Source organism: Boleophthalmus pectinirostris, unplaced genomic scaffold (genome assembly GCF_026225935.1).
Source record: "Boleophthalmus pectinirostris isolate CB_2022bp ecotype Guang Dong unplaced genomic scaffold, ASM2622593v1 HiC_scaffold_17, whole genome shotgun sequence".
NCBI lineage: Eukaryota > Metazoa > Chordata > Actinopteri > Gobiiformes > Gobiidae > Boleophthalmus > Boleophthalmus pectinirostris.
Window position 1 is genome coordinate 23,241,922 of NW_026571115.1, and position 14,126 is coordinate 23,256,047.

Below are 14,126 nucleotides of genomic sequence, written 5' to 3' on the forward strand. Positions count from 1 at the left end.
GTATCACATAGTGGTAATAGTAATCATTTGTGTTCACTACATTGTAGAATCTGATGGCATAATTTCAGATGGAGTGCAAGTCCAAACAGAAAAGCTCTGAAAAGAATTACGTCAAATTTATCATATCAATCATATAGCTCCTCTCAACAGACTACAATCACAGCTTTATGTTTCACTTTTCTAAACGCATTTGCCTTAATGTATGGTGCATTTTCTATAGTTTTCGGACCACTGCAATAACTAACCTTCAAGTGGTGTGTCAGTCAAATACACTTCCCCCATGTACATTGACTAAAAGGAAAATTCCTCATATTTACAATAGCCACCGCTAACCTGTTTCCATGGTTACCAGCCAAAGGTTTTCATTCTTGATTCACTTCCTTACCAAAATTTGACTCACTCTCACATTACTACATTCACTTCAGATTCCTGCTCACATGATTTTCCTTTCTGGTGTGCCCCTCCTGTCTCCTTCCTTGTGCCACCCCTGTGTTTACTCCACCGCCCCCCTGTGTAGCCTTGGACTTTCAATGAAATCCAGATTCCAGACTGTACTCGCGCTCACTGTCTAAAGAAAACAAGTCCCGGCTGTAGCTAGGCAACTCCAAATATGAGTCATTGCATTGCCGCCGCGCCCGTTTCTAACCGATCATCCCTCCCCTCCACCTCGCCCCGCTTCAGAGTCCTCCTCATCAAACTGAATCTGCTGCAATCATTCTCCCACAGTGCGTTTAACAATGCGCCACTGGGAGTCATCTAGCTCCAGTACCTGGCATAGAAGTAGAACTAGAAATGAATGGAAAAGGACTTTGCAGATGAGGAACTGTGGGAAAATGACCCATCTGGCCCTAGCTGTTCACATCATGGCCACTATGTGATGGTGAATCTTGGCACCGTGCTGTCAAAAAACAAACACTGGCAGCCGTGTTTGCTTTGAAACCCTTTGCCGTTAATTGTCATCCTCACCTACAAATGGCAGCTATTTTCTCTGTTTATATTTACAGTGTTGTCATGTTTATGATTAGGCCTCTTAGTTGATGTTTCGTTCAGTCCGGTCAGTCCGACTGTTAACACAGAAAAGATTAAAAGTCAAAAGTTAAAATTCTTCCACGCCACACAAAAATTTATTTAATATAGTCATTAGCTCTCAATATAGCTCTTAATATAGCTCGTATAGCTTTTAATATAGTCATTTTATGTCAAAAAAGAAATCAAAATAGTCTCAGTGGTTATATTTAGGCTACAGACTGAAATATTAGGGTAAACAAACTTGTTACATTCTGTTTAAAAATTGGAAAACGCATGGAAATTTCGATTCAAGTAAGTTACCTATTTAACTGATTTATTGGTGCATTTCAGGTCAACATTTAGAGACTTTTCATGAAATTAATAATAACCTTTATGTGATGCAGTGTGGCCCTCTAGTGGCTATGAATAAAATAACATTTATTGTAGGATACATCATGTATTTTTTGTAGCGCATTGTCCATAGGAGTAATTTGCAAATCCTAATATATTTTTGTAGGCCAAGAAAATATGCTAATTGAATGTTCTCCTCATTAGCCTGTAGCACCTGTTTATTATGATTATCCCTGATGAGAGAGCAGGTGTGTGGCCCGAAACAAAATAAAAGGCTCACCAATGCGCTTCTATCTGCTGTTTTACGCGCAGCTAAGATTTGCTATGAATTGGAAGCAGAAAGGATATTGCTTGGGTGTTGTTGTCATCTGCACCATTGCAATAAGTTTTCATCTAGGGGCTAGTGAGCCGGTTGATTATTCGGCACGGCCATCTGAACACCCCGGGTTTAATAATGACATGGAGAGCGCTTTGACTGCGGAAACATTGGCACCGAGGTCAAGAGAAAGGCGTCATCGTTTAGGCTCGAGAAAACCCAGCACACTTTTTATGAAAACAAAAGAAACATTCGGAGAGACGTCTAAATTTACTCAAAACAAACCTAAGATGGAGACTTTATTAGATCAAAATCAGAATAATCCGTCTATTTACTTCAACACTAACTGTTCTAGGGGACAAGTCAAGCCGATTGTTTATGGAAGGTTTGACTACAGTGGTACAGGTCAGCATCACCATTTCTGATATGTATTAATTTGACTCTATCTAAACATCAAACTTTTACTTAGACGCAGAATGCAGTTTAAAATGGTCATTGTTTTTATTATGATACATCTGAACTATCTGACCCTGTTGACCTGCATGTTTCCCTTGTAGATGTCCAGGCTCAGATCAGAGAGGAGCTGCAGCCTGTGGTGGAGTGTGCGGCGGACTCGATGACTCTCACTGTGAGGACCAGAGCTGTGCAGCTCCGTATCAGCACAGGTGATGCATTTCTATTTTCATTCAAAGTATTAAAAAAATCACAAAAAAATATGTCTTATGACCTTGTAGGAAATGACTCTTCACTTCCTTTGTCGAAGATACCATTTTGGTGTGGTTTCTCTGTTCACAAAAATATAAGAGAAATTTCTGTAGTTGCTCACTATAATGGCTGTCATGTTACTGTTCAGGTAATCTCTCTATTTTATACTTTGTGTTACCATTTGGAATTGTGTATGTCAATGTACTTCGAATATGACATTGATTTTTATATGTTATAATAAACTTTGTAGTTATAGAACAAGTAATATTGGACATAGACATTAAATAGACATAAAATGGGTTTTAGAACAATCGTCATGTGCTGTCTTTGCTGTGGCGGAGGACAGCTGTAAGGATATCATGTCCAGTGTCTCTAGTGAAGTCCCAGGCTTTGGATGGACTGTCCCTGTGTTGCTCTCCCTCTGACTTAACCATCAGCATTCAAGGCCAGTCTGTGTCCAAGGAGCCCAATGTAAATGGTAAACTACCCACAGAGCTTAAATCAATATTCACTCTCCCAGTAAAGTCCTAGTTTATGAATGCGTTTCTCTACTACTTTTCTTTGTCCCTTCAGTCCGGGGTGAGTGGACTCCCCTGCTCGAGTTGGTGCAGCACTGTGGGTACAGTTTGAAAAGAGGAAACGCAGAGATTGTAATCACTGTGCCGTTTCTGGCATGTGGCATCACATCAAGAGTAACTATTAGAAAGGCATCCTGCCTTGATTTATTAAGTTTAATGATGGAAGAAACTATTGTTCTAATCATTAAAGAAGGATGTATTATATTTTAGTGTTGTGTATTTGTTGATATTATGAATTTGTCATGTCATTTCAGGGAGGAAATCATACACTTTCTATTCAACTTATGGAAGAAGTATTTTTCTTCTCATGTCCCATAGCTACTAAAAGATCTTCTCAATCAAATCAAGCTCATGAATCTACTGCAACAAAAACTAAACCAGTGACACCAGACCTGAAGCCCAATCAATGGGCACAACCATTTTACCTGGCACCGCCCTACTACCCTCGTCCTACACGGCACCACAGAGACCATGTCCCACAGGTGACTCCTCCGCTCAGGACAATGAAATCTCCACTTAAAAAACCACAACAAGATGAGCAGGGTGACCAAATACGACCACCAGAGGACTACTACAGTATGCGGACATCACTGCGAGACTCGAGCCAAATTTTTCCTGATTTCAAAGATGCTTTTACCATGAAACATCCTCCACCATCACTGAAGGGTTCCAGTCCTAGTATGCCCCCTCACCACTATGTTTTCAATCCATACTATCACTACTACCACCTTCCTAAAATCCCACAGAATCCTGGTTCTACAGTGGAGCCACGGCACTCAAGTGAAGCGGGTAACATTACACCTTTGTTTTATTTGAACTCTGCAACTGATCTTAATACCACACCCCCTCCACTGCTCTATGCCTTCCTGCAGCATGACCTTATTGAAAAAATTAACTTTGGAGAGTCTCAGAAGCCAGTGCATGGTACGTCTGAAGTCTATAAACAACACAATATGAAGACCGATGACCTAAGAATTAATCCAAATATTCAAATATCAAATATGAATGATCAAAGAGCCTTTGTAACAATGACCCCTGCTGGTGAATCCACACCTTCTGCCAAACATTCTACCACGTTCATTCACCCCCTGCCTTATAACTACTACCAGTTATTTTCTGGACCTAAACGTGAGAACCATCCTATTCCAGCTTCTATACTCCCTCCACAACAAAGTGCAGATCCTATTATTCAGAGTGCAGATGTGCAGCAGAGTTTTGGCTCAGACTTCCAGCCTGTCCCTGAGCTGTTTGTACCAGTACATGATGCAGCAGAAACCCTGATGAATGAAAGGCAATCGACTCCATACTCCGATCTCTCACCTGACCACAGCCGCTGGGAGGAATGGGTCATTCAAGCAGCTCCAGTGAACTATGCTGTATTCCCTCTAATGTCTGTACTAGAAGAACATCCTGAGGATGCCAGTGTGCAAGGTAAAAATGTTCATTTCTTAAATTCTTACAAATTTGAGAAATTACTCATTTTATAATGTGACCCACATGCAGTAAGTCTCCCATAGGCTTAGCAATTTTATTTAGAGACACTTGCCTTTAAGACTCTTCAATCCGTCCCTGTTCGTGGCAATACATGCTATACTGATATACTATACTCACCACTGAGCTAATGAGGAATATTATAATGGAATTATTAAAGAGGTATAATGGAAATCTTTGTTTTATTGCCATGTGAGGCATATGTGAATACAATTTGAAATCAAATGAGTATTTTAAAAAGATGATTTAAAAAGGATGTTCATTTTAATAGCCATTTTAATGATTTAAAAAATTTCAGCGTTGTATGCTCCTTTCATTAAACTGCCATGCTTCCTTAATCGATCCTGTCTCATGAGACAGGGTTGGGCCTAGTTAGTTCTGGACCGGACATTGCTGGGAGTACCAGGTGTCATAGTGAGGCGGCAGTGTGGCTCAGTGGTTAGTGCAGACTGTCATCTCCTCAAGCTAAACTCTTCTCCACTTTTCCTTTTGGTGTATTAATCATAATGAACTTTGTTCTGATGTGACTTGAAACAGAGTCCCTCGGATCTCTTGCTTTTTTGCCTATTAATTATCTGCCCTACAGGGACCTTGATTGTCTGTTTTTGTATAGCTTGTCTGTGAGCAGCCCCAGTATTTTATTCTATGAATGAGAATGTGTTTGAGAGTGAATGCAGGAGAACAGATGGAAATTAGTCTACAGCTACAAGCTGGTGTTTATAGCGAACGTGTAATGTCCCAACAAATAAGTGAACATGACCATATTTGATATCTAAACTTAAACAACATAGGTGCTTATTTGATTGTGCTGGTTCTTTATACCTTTCATAGCCCAGATTTAACATACTTGTGTAGTACCAGCCTTCCACGTCTGGCCTCTTTTATTTTTTCCACTTACAGGCCCATTTGTCGTGACACTGCTTGTGCTGAACTGTTTGTTGGCTGTGGAGATCTGTGCACTCTGCTTCTAGATGCAAATGAAAAACACATTCCCTGTGCTTCTCTTCACACAGGTCAAACTAGTGCCAGCATGACCCCGCCCTTTGACGCGCCCAGCTGCCCTGGCACTGTGTCACATTTCCACTGTTCCATCTCTCTTGACTGCTCTGCTTTGCCTGTGGAGGGTGAGGCACTCTGACAGCAGATCCTGTTTGCACATGCCCAAAATGACAAAACGCACAGTGGGAAGAAATGCTTCCAAAAATGTTCATGGTTTGTGTTTGAAAAATTAATTTTATGTCAACAGATTGCATCTTGGGAGAGTACCTTTTGTTTTCCTTACCTGAATCTGTGGGTGAACCCAAAGTCTCAGATCCTGATCACTCCAAAGTATCCTGTGCCATTGGCCATTTGACCTCTAGTCCCAAACTGTACTTTGTGTCCCCAAAAGACTGTGGGGTCACAACACGAGTATGCTCAAGAATCTTTCTAGTTGCATCTAGATTGTGTGGTTAATTTTGATCTCTTTGCCACTAGGTCAGTGATTCACTGATAAACTATCAGCTAGAACTTGAAACTTGTGACTCTGCCAATTCCTTAATGAGGTATGTGAATACCTTACTACCAACTGCTTTCAAACTGATACTTGACAAAGTGTACAATAATTACTGTCATTTATTTTCTGAGAAGATTGGTTGAGACCCTTGACTTTTTCTTTGAAAATGATGGCTAGACTAAAGCTTTGTAATTAACCTGTGTATGTCTCCAGCTTTATGGTGGAATGTAGCTTCTATCCTGGTTTTCTCAGAGCAGAGCCACTGTTCATACTGGACCCTTTGCCACCTCAATATACAGCTGCCACCCCCGTACAGATGAGACTAGCTACAGGTAATCTGTCACTGCAGTTTTAATGTCTTCTATTGTTTGTCATGTTGTTTTGTGTGTTGGTGGAAATCCCTGTTACTAATTCATTCCTTTAGATGAGTCACTGAGCTTCCAGCCCTTGGACCACCTTCCCCTCCACAGTTTACGAGGCAGGCTGGTGTATATAGAGCTCACACTGCTGCCTCCTGACCCCAGTGTGGCGCTGTGGGTCCACTACTGCTTGGCGTACACTTTAACTCCATATGCCAGTGCCATACTCATTTACGATGGGTGGGTTCTTTACATGTACACTTTGTAATTATAGCTGATGCCCAAATTAATTGCATCTTTTCTGTTACTCAGCTGTTCCTCTGAAAGCACTTCACAGCATCTTCTTTCAGTCTATCCTAACACAAAGTATATTGTGGTCATCAGCTTCCTGTCCTTCACTTCACCAAGTCCTTTAGTCGTGGATGATGTGAACCCTGAGGTACAACAAGTCTTAAAGAATTGACCAAAACGTGTTCTATTCCTCCTCTTCTCTACAGGTTTACTTTTTTTGCTCGACTGAGGTATGCTCTGCAGTACATGGGGTTTGCTCTGTAGGCTGCATCAATTGTAACAGTGAAGACTTTGAAATGATAAGGTACAATGTAGTCTCTTGGGTTTAAGAACTAGTAATAGAACAGTATTATTAACCCGTGTTATACTTCCTTCTATTAGGTCCTGAATGAGAATGAATAGACACTTGAACAAGACAATATCTAATAAAATTATAAATGATAAACACTAAAACCATTGTATTTCATCATATGCAAGAAATACTGTGGACTATGTTTGGATCCCCAGACCGGTTCACTTGAAGCTCTTTGCCACTTTTGACTGCGTGCAATTCCATGCCCCAGGTGAGGCTGTTGGGCTCTGTGTGGTGAGGCAGTGGCTCCTATTGTACAAATGTGTGGTGGTGACTGGCCAGGCAGGGCACTCCAGTCTCCACAAGATGAAGATCTGACACACTAGGACACACACTGAGGCATGTTCATACAGTCAACTATACTGAAGACTGCAGCTGTGGACATACCGTATGTCTGCTGATCTTTAAATTTACAGAAAAGAGAGATCTGTACGTAAACCTCAGATATGAGTGTACAACGCTACTTTTTAAGGCATTTTTTGATGCTTATAGTCTGTTCTGTCACATTAAACACCCAGATTATTTTTTTCCTGCTTTACTGAAACTGAGTAAATGTTAGAAATAGTTGTCAGTATGTCATTCAGTTAAGTGAGGGAAAATGGGGAAACTTGGATCAATACTGTTGATTATACACTAATTAAAATCAATACTAGAACATATTTTTAATTGAAAACAACCCAAACCAGACTAATATAATGTTCACAAAAAATATGCATGATTGGCTTTTTTCTACAAGGACACAAGACTGGTTAAATCACTTTGTTTTATTGTTGACAAACACATATGCTTTAAATCTAATGTTTACAAACGTGAAATGATAACAAAAATATGAAATTTCCAGTGTATCACAAAAGTGGTCCTCAACCAACTCTTTTCTAAAATTATTAACTTAAGATGAGTCAATTAGTAAACTAAAACTGTCACAACCAAGATTAATCTTCAAGGAGCCTCTGACTTTTTCTGTTGATGAAAATAAAATGAAATGTGGTCCCCATACATTTAACACACAAATGATCCCTTCATGTACATAAAATATGAACATTTAATGAACGTAAATCTGTAACATAATGATCAATTACGTACATAATCCACTGTCGTATCACATAATTTTCAAATTCTGTTTAAATTAAAAAAAAATTAAAATCTAACTAGCTTTCTCAATTGTCTTGCATAATGGACTGATACATGAACACAGGGATTTTAAACCTCTGACAGCTTCTGAACAGTCGAGTGACCTATGATGAGCACAATACGAGGATGTGACTGAGCTAGTCCGTCTATGATTTTAGGTGGTGTTTTCCCCCCTACACGTAACCGCGGTCTGCACTGGCATGTTTGACTCCTTGCTGCCATCATTACAATTAACATATAAAACAGAATCATTAGCTATATCCCTCTTGAACACAATTATCTTGAAATGTGGTCTTCTTAGTACACTTTGGAGTAGTAGCTTTCCATGGCACGCTGGCTTCTGTTAAGATGACTGTGGAGGATGACTGAACAGACCAGTGCAACAATCTGGTACAGAGAGACGGGAAGGGGTGAAGGGGTGAAGAGCAGAGACTGTGCAACTGCAACAACCAACCCATATTTCAGCATTATACTAAAGAGGATGTTCTATGTCTCACTATGTTAACCAAACACCAGGAAAAGGCACATGCTTAATGGAACTGAAAGAGCGAAAGAGACTATTGATTCCAAGGGAAAGAAAAAAAAAAACAAAAAAAACGACATGAGCATGGGTAAGAGAAAAAAGGCTAGGGAACAAGATTTAATTGAATGTATTGTGTGGGCTATTCTTTGTGGATTTTGGCCCACTGTCTGTTTTAATAACTTACCAGAGCAAGTTAAAGCTTTTCTTTTTCTCCTATTATTATACTTCTATTATTTCAATGTATTCCTGGCCCTTTATTGATTTGACAGTATTATTGACAAGTGGTGTAGACAAACGAAATGGAACTTAATAATACATGAATTGCTTTTTACCACTGTCTGACTACTTTTCTCAAAGATGAAACAATTATCCTTGAAACTTAAAAAACATAATTCAATAAAATCTTGTCCCATTTCCCAGCCCTATATAAAAAGCTGTTAGATTCAAGCTTGTGCAATAGGAAGATTGGCCGCAGAGAGAGGGGTGAAGACCACAGGCTGGGAGTCCTGGGGGTGCTGGGGGTTAAAGGAGGGAGGGGAACGCAGAATGATGTATTGAGGAGACGCAGCATCCATGTGAATCTTTTTAGCAAGAATAGAGCTGCAGATGAGGGCTGTGATCTGGGAGGTCAAGTTAAGCGAAATAAAAATTAACATAGCAGTTATGTGCATGAGAGGAGAGAACAGGAGATACAATAATGGCATGGTTAATATAATTCACCTCAGAAAAAGACAAAACTATTTCCCATTTTAAGCCCCATGCAAATATTCCATTATCTAAGACCTTCTTCTTTCACATGTAGTAATATATTAATTTACTATTACAATTACTGAATAATAATTCACTGGTATAATTGCATTATCAATTAAAAATAGTGCAATAAAACAGATATGACAAAATAGACATCCAAAAAGACATTTGCCTACCAAAAGGGCCCCGGTTCCAAGGAAGATGCCCAACACAACAGGGGCATTGCTGGAAAAGGCAGTAGATATTTCTGATGGGCAGCTCTGTAAAGAAATGTCACAGCTCTTGTATATATAACAATGCTTTGAACTTGCAGCCTAAGAAAATTATATTTATGTGTTAGTATGACAGCTACTTACAGCCATCTTAAAATTCTCCATTAGTCCCTGTGGAGCCGGGCAGATGTCCTTGCCAAGTTCTATCAGTGAGACACCTGTCAAACCGCAACAGTGAATCTACAACAAATGCATGAGGGAAAATAATAGTTTGTGAGGTGAAATTCACTAATTTGTAAAAGAGAAAGTGGAATGATAAGACTAACCATTTTATGCACAAATGTGAGAGTGACAGCTACTGCCGGGTCTGCAGTGGCCACATACACTCCATACAAACTGGTGTAGAATTCTGCCACCCGCAATCCGACCTGCAGAATTGAAGGAAAATATTAAGAGTCTGTTGAAATCTTTCTCTCTCTCTCTCTCTTTCCTTCTCTGACTTCTTACCTCATCACGTTTGGTGTAGGCCAGCACTCCGATAATTATGTCAGCTCCAGCAAGGATGGCAACAAGGCAAATGAACTAGAGATATTAAGAGACAAACATTAATGTCTTAAATGAAATTATCTTACATTCTTTAGTTCGTTTTTACATGGACTTGTTGACTTGTAGAAAATGTACAGGAAGGAACTGTAACTATGCCACTATGAGTTCATTTAGATCTCACAGTACAATATGTGGTCACAGCTTTATCTTACCACTTGCAGAGAACACCTCTTCTCACTGCACGCTCCGTGGTCTCCAAATGTGACAACAATCAGCATCACTACACCGAGCACGATCAGCACCGTCACCCCTTTGGAAAATCCGTAATGATTACACCCAAAAACCTGAAGTATTTTTCAAAACAACATTTGTTTCTTTATTACTCACCAATCACAAATGCGCTTGAGTTGAGTTCCTGTATTTCAAATATTGATCTTGTGTTGTTGCTGAACCTCAGCCAAAGACCAAGTCCCAAAAAACCAATGCCTAGCACCTGGTGACAAGAGAAGTGAAAGTAAACCACTAAGGCACTAAAAATTTGTATGTAATTAAAAACAGTAGTACTTTCCCAAGGGTTACTTATATCTTCTTGAATCTGTTTTACTAGTTTATATACAAGAAGTGTTTGAAATGTATTTATAAGAAAACCAGACAACCTTGTACTTGAGCTGTGATGTTGTGAGACAGAAACTGCAAAAACTAATTTGGTTTGAACATCACATCAACTAAGACATTGGAAAGCAAAAATACATGTAACAGTAAACAGTATCAATATAACAGGCTGCTGTATCAACACCAAGAGTATTTTTTTGTATATTTTACTACATTATTTTGTTACAGCACTACAGTTCTGTTGCATGTTTAGAGGAAGGAAACTAATTTTGCAACACATTTAACATTTCACTGACTTGATGATTAAAATTAGTGTTTCCTTTTAACTTTGCACAAGACATGGTTTAACAAAGACTTTTAGTGTCAGAGGCATGATTTTGAAATTATTTTTTATTGAATCGTATCAAATCAATTTGAAATATATCATATCGAACTGAAAGCTCACTGTATCAAGGTATGTATCGTATCTGCAACTTCTTAATAATACCCAGTCCTCCTGATCAGTCCATAGAGACTGTACAACCAGTCACAAACCAAAAGCATATTTGTGCTTTTTGACTTTTGTTTCTTGCATAACTTTTTGCATTTTTGATGCATGAGTCCCAGAGAACAGTGAAAGACAGTGTTTACTCCACGTATGTATTAGAGTAGCAGGGTTACAGTATCAGATACATACGTCCTAAACCTGTTCATCCATACACTTTACTATATGGAAAATATCAAGACTATGTCAAAAAACCTTACAGTTTAGTTTGAGTAGGTGAGTTTCTCTGGGATTAGAGTCTAGGAAGTGTGGAAGACAGGACTTTTTTGTAAACATTAGTTTTTGATGAGGTAATTATAAGGTCCAGATACAAATGTAGTAGCAATAATAGAAGTATGAAATATATTATCACTAGTACAACATAATGGTTTAGAAACATCTATCTATATCTATTATATTATATATACACTATATTGCCAAAAGTATTCGCTCACCTCACATATGAAGTAACTGTATATTATCACATTAATAATTTTAATATATTAAAATTGTTAAGTATATTTAGTATATATACATGAATGTGAAACCAGATGGTTCAGATGATGTAGCGAAAGAGAAGATTCATGTCTTATTACGCAGGTTAAAAAAAGTGATTTGAATGAGTTCCAATGGGCACACTTTTGTACAGCTACACACAGTAGCTTCCACAACGTGTATATTTGACTACGCAAATACATAATTGTTAATTGTGCATTATTTTTGTAAATGTTTTTGTATGTTTTTGTAAATGTTATATTATTATTATTATTATTAGTAGTAGTAGTAGTAGTAGTATTATCAATAATAATAACAATAATAAAAATAATAATAATAATAATTATTATTATTATTATTACTATTATTATTATTATTGATTTATTCCAAATTAATATTATATATTCTTCCCTGCAAACATGGAAAATGTAAACAATTTTGAATATGACAGAGAATGGTGAATGCCGTTTCTGTTGTTTGGAAGTGAAGGCACTTGTTTTGGTACTGCCATATTGTGTCTTTATTTAGAGTCATGTAGAGAAAATGTGTTTAGAGCTCGGTTTGGCTGTTAAGTTAGATTTTGTCTCTGTCTTACTGGTAGAGACAAATGTTGAAGATTTCCTTAATGTTTTACATGTCCATGAGTTTGAGAGTTCTCTTTTGTGAGACGCTGGACAAACAGAAATAAATTAAGAAAAATTACAAGGACCCTTATGAGCCCCTCGGAACATGAACTGCCTCATTTGTTTCAGACACGTACCGCGAAGATGAAGTCGAATAGGATGATGATATACTTGCAGACGAGGCCACATCCTTCCACAGCCATGATGATTGAGGTGTGTACTTGCTAAGTCTGTAAAATGAAAAACCAATGCGTCACCCCTTTGTCTAAATCCAAAGGCATTGATATACATAACCGCCCCTATGTTTTACAGAGGACACAAAGCATTAGAAAACAAACCTTGAGTGCGTGGAAAGCTATTCGCGTTTTCTCTAACCAACTATCAGAAAAACAATCACATCACCGACAGAAAACCGCTGCGTACTCTTTTACATCTGGTGTTGTCCCGCCCCTTTGTGTTCGCTCAGAGATGCAATTGGTCCATGTGAGCGACAGACATCAGACTGAACCAATCAGCTGCTGCGGCAGTGGATGACTTCATATAGCGCAGAAACCACCTGGGCAGTTACCAGGAAATCGCAACAAATCTGCAAAAACGAAAGTTAAAACAACTTTAGATACTTTACGTGTGGGATATTTTATTGCACTTTTTACATTTATAAGAGTGGGTTCAAGCCGAACAGCATAATTCTTATTCTAGGAATCTATGTATTTTTAAAAGCAAAATAATTGGTGTAGTTCCCAGGAAATCTGTAAAAACGAAAGTTAGGAAAGTGCATTACGTGTGCGCCATTTTTTCTTTTTCTTTTTTTTTTTTTTTTTTTTTTTTTACATTTATGAAAGTTCGTTAAGGCCGAACAGTTTAACTCTTATTCTCGGAATCCATGTATTTTTAAAAACAAAGTCCATACTGTGGTCTGAAACACTCGTGCAGCCTTGACATTTTTGCTCTTTAATTTCAAAAGCGTCGAAAGCAAAACGTGAATAAACCTGCTTCTAACTTTGCCAATTTTGAGGAGGCTCCCCCTCTATATATGTATATGTATGTGTGTGTATATATATATATATATATATATATATATATATATATATATATATATATATATATATATATATATATATATATATATATATATATATATATCATATATATATCATATATATATATATATATATATATATATATATATATATATATATATATATATATATTATATATATATATATATATATATATATATATATATATATATATATATAAAACATCTTTTCACTTTTGTACAATGATGATGGATTCAGTTTCAGATCATAATTGTGTGTGTGTGTGTGTTTTTAATTAATTTAATTAAATTTAATGAATTTCTACCCAAAAAAACACATATATATGTATGCGTAACGAAACAAACACTTGGGTTAAACAATGAAATAATAACTGAATCTGTCCCCCAATTTTGCATTACTGCCCAGTATTTTATGTGTATTTATTTTTTTAATGTGTGAGCTAAATATTGCTCAGATCAGAAATGGCAAGAAGACTCTTTCAGTGAAACTAAAATTACTAAACTAAAATTTTACCATGTTTTATTTTGGAATGTCATTGGTGTTCCCCTCTTTTACAGCAAAGAAAAGTTACATTTTATAGACATTTATGATTGGTGTTACAGCCGCCTACTGAATAAACAGAAGCTTTCTAATGTAGAGGTAATGGTGTTATGCTGTTGTCATTGGTGTTACACTGTATTGTCATTGGTGTTACTAAACTATTC

General features: G+C 37.6%; 2 protein-coding genes across 4 annotated transcripts; one reads left to right on the forward strand and one right to left on the reverse strand.

The window, feature by feature from the left end:
• Positions 1-1,520: 1,520 nt before the first annotated feature.
• LOC129408661 (uncharacterized) lies at positions 1,521-7,197 on the forward strand. Its single transcript, XM_055152807.1, has 14 exons — positions 1,521-2,080; positions 2,233-2,340; positions 2,410-2,528; positions 2,687-2,858; positions 2,954-3,072; positions 3,213-4,389; positions 5,463-5,573; positions 5,696-5,859; positions 5,926-5,993; positions 6,158-6,276; positions 6,369-6,543; positions 6,616-6,742; positions 6,801-6,898; positions 6,976-7,197. The coding sequence occupies exons 1-14, from the start codon at positions 1,642-1,644 to the stop codon at positions 6,980-6,982; spliced, it is 3,003 nt and encodes a 1,000-aa protein (XP_055008782.1). The 5' UTR covers positions 1,521-1,641; the 3' UTR covers positions 6,983-7,197.
• Positions 7,198-7,695: 498 nt separating this feature from the next.
• zgc:65811 (uncharacterized protein LOC393524 homolog) lies at positions 7,696-12,832 on the reverse strand. 3 transcript variants are annotated; one of them, XM_055152825.1, is made up of 9 exons: positions 12,700-12,831; positions 12,499-12,591; positions 10,496-10,601; positions 10,321-10,418; positions 10,070-10,144; positions 9,889-9,990; positions 9,707-9,802; positions 9,527-9,610; positions 7,696-8,517 (listed from the first exon to the last, which is right to left on the reverse strand). In XM_055152825.1, the coding sequence occupies exons 2-9, from the start codon at positions 12,562-12,564 to the stop codon at positions 8,329-8,331; spliced, it is 816 nt and encodes a 271-aa protein (XP_055008800.1). In that variant the 5' UTR covers positions 12,565-12,591; positions 12,700-12,831; the 3' UTR covers positions 7,696-8,328. The 3 variants fall into 3 exon arrangements, with proteins under 3 accessions (XP_055008800.1, XP_020782847.1, XP_020782846.2); XM_020927188.2 differs by having other exon boundaries at positions 7,696-8,464; positions 12,700-12,829; XM_020927187.2 differs by having other exon boundaries at positions 8,374-9,220; positions 12,700-12,832.
• Positions 12,833-14,126: the final 1,294 nt, after the last annotated feature.

What these genes read in the sequence shown, in the direction of transcription:
- LOC129408661 (XM_055152807.1), top strand. Translation starts at nt 1,642, where the DNA reads ATGCGCTTCTATCTGCTGTTTTACGCGCAGCTAAGATTTGCTATGAAT. An exon ending in CATGTGGCATCACATCAAGA is followed by an intron (nt 3,073 to 3,212) that starts GTAACTATTAGA and finishes ATGTCATTTCAG; the next exon opens with GGAGGAAATCATACACTTTC. An exon ending in TGGATGATGTGAACCCTGAG is followed by an intron (nt 6,743 to 6,800) that starts GTACAACAAGTC and finishes TCTTCTCTACAG; the next exon opens with GTTTACTTTTTTTGCTCGAC.
- zgc:65811 (XM_055152825.1), bottom strand. Translation starts at nt 12,564, where the DNA reads ATGGCTGTGGAAGGATGTGGCCTCGTCTGCAAGTATATCATCATCCTA. An exon ending in AGAGGTGTTCTCTGCAAGTG is followed by an intron (nt 10,145 to 10,320) that starts GTAAGATAAAGC and finishes TAATATCTCTAG; the next exon opens with TTCATTTGCCTTGTTGCCAT. An exon ending in CCTACACCAAACGTGATGAG is followed by an intron (nt 9,991 to 10,069) that starts GTAAGAAGTCAG and finishes TCAATTCTGCAG; the next exon opens with GTCGGATTGCGGGTGGCAGA.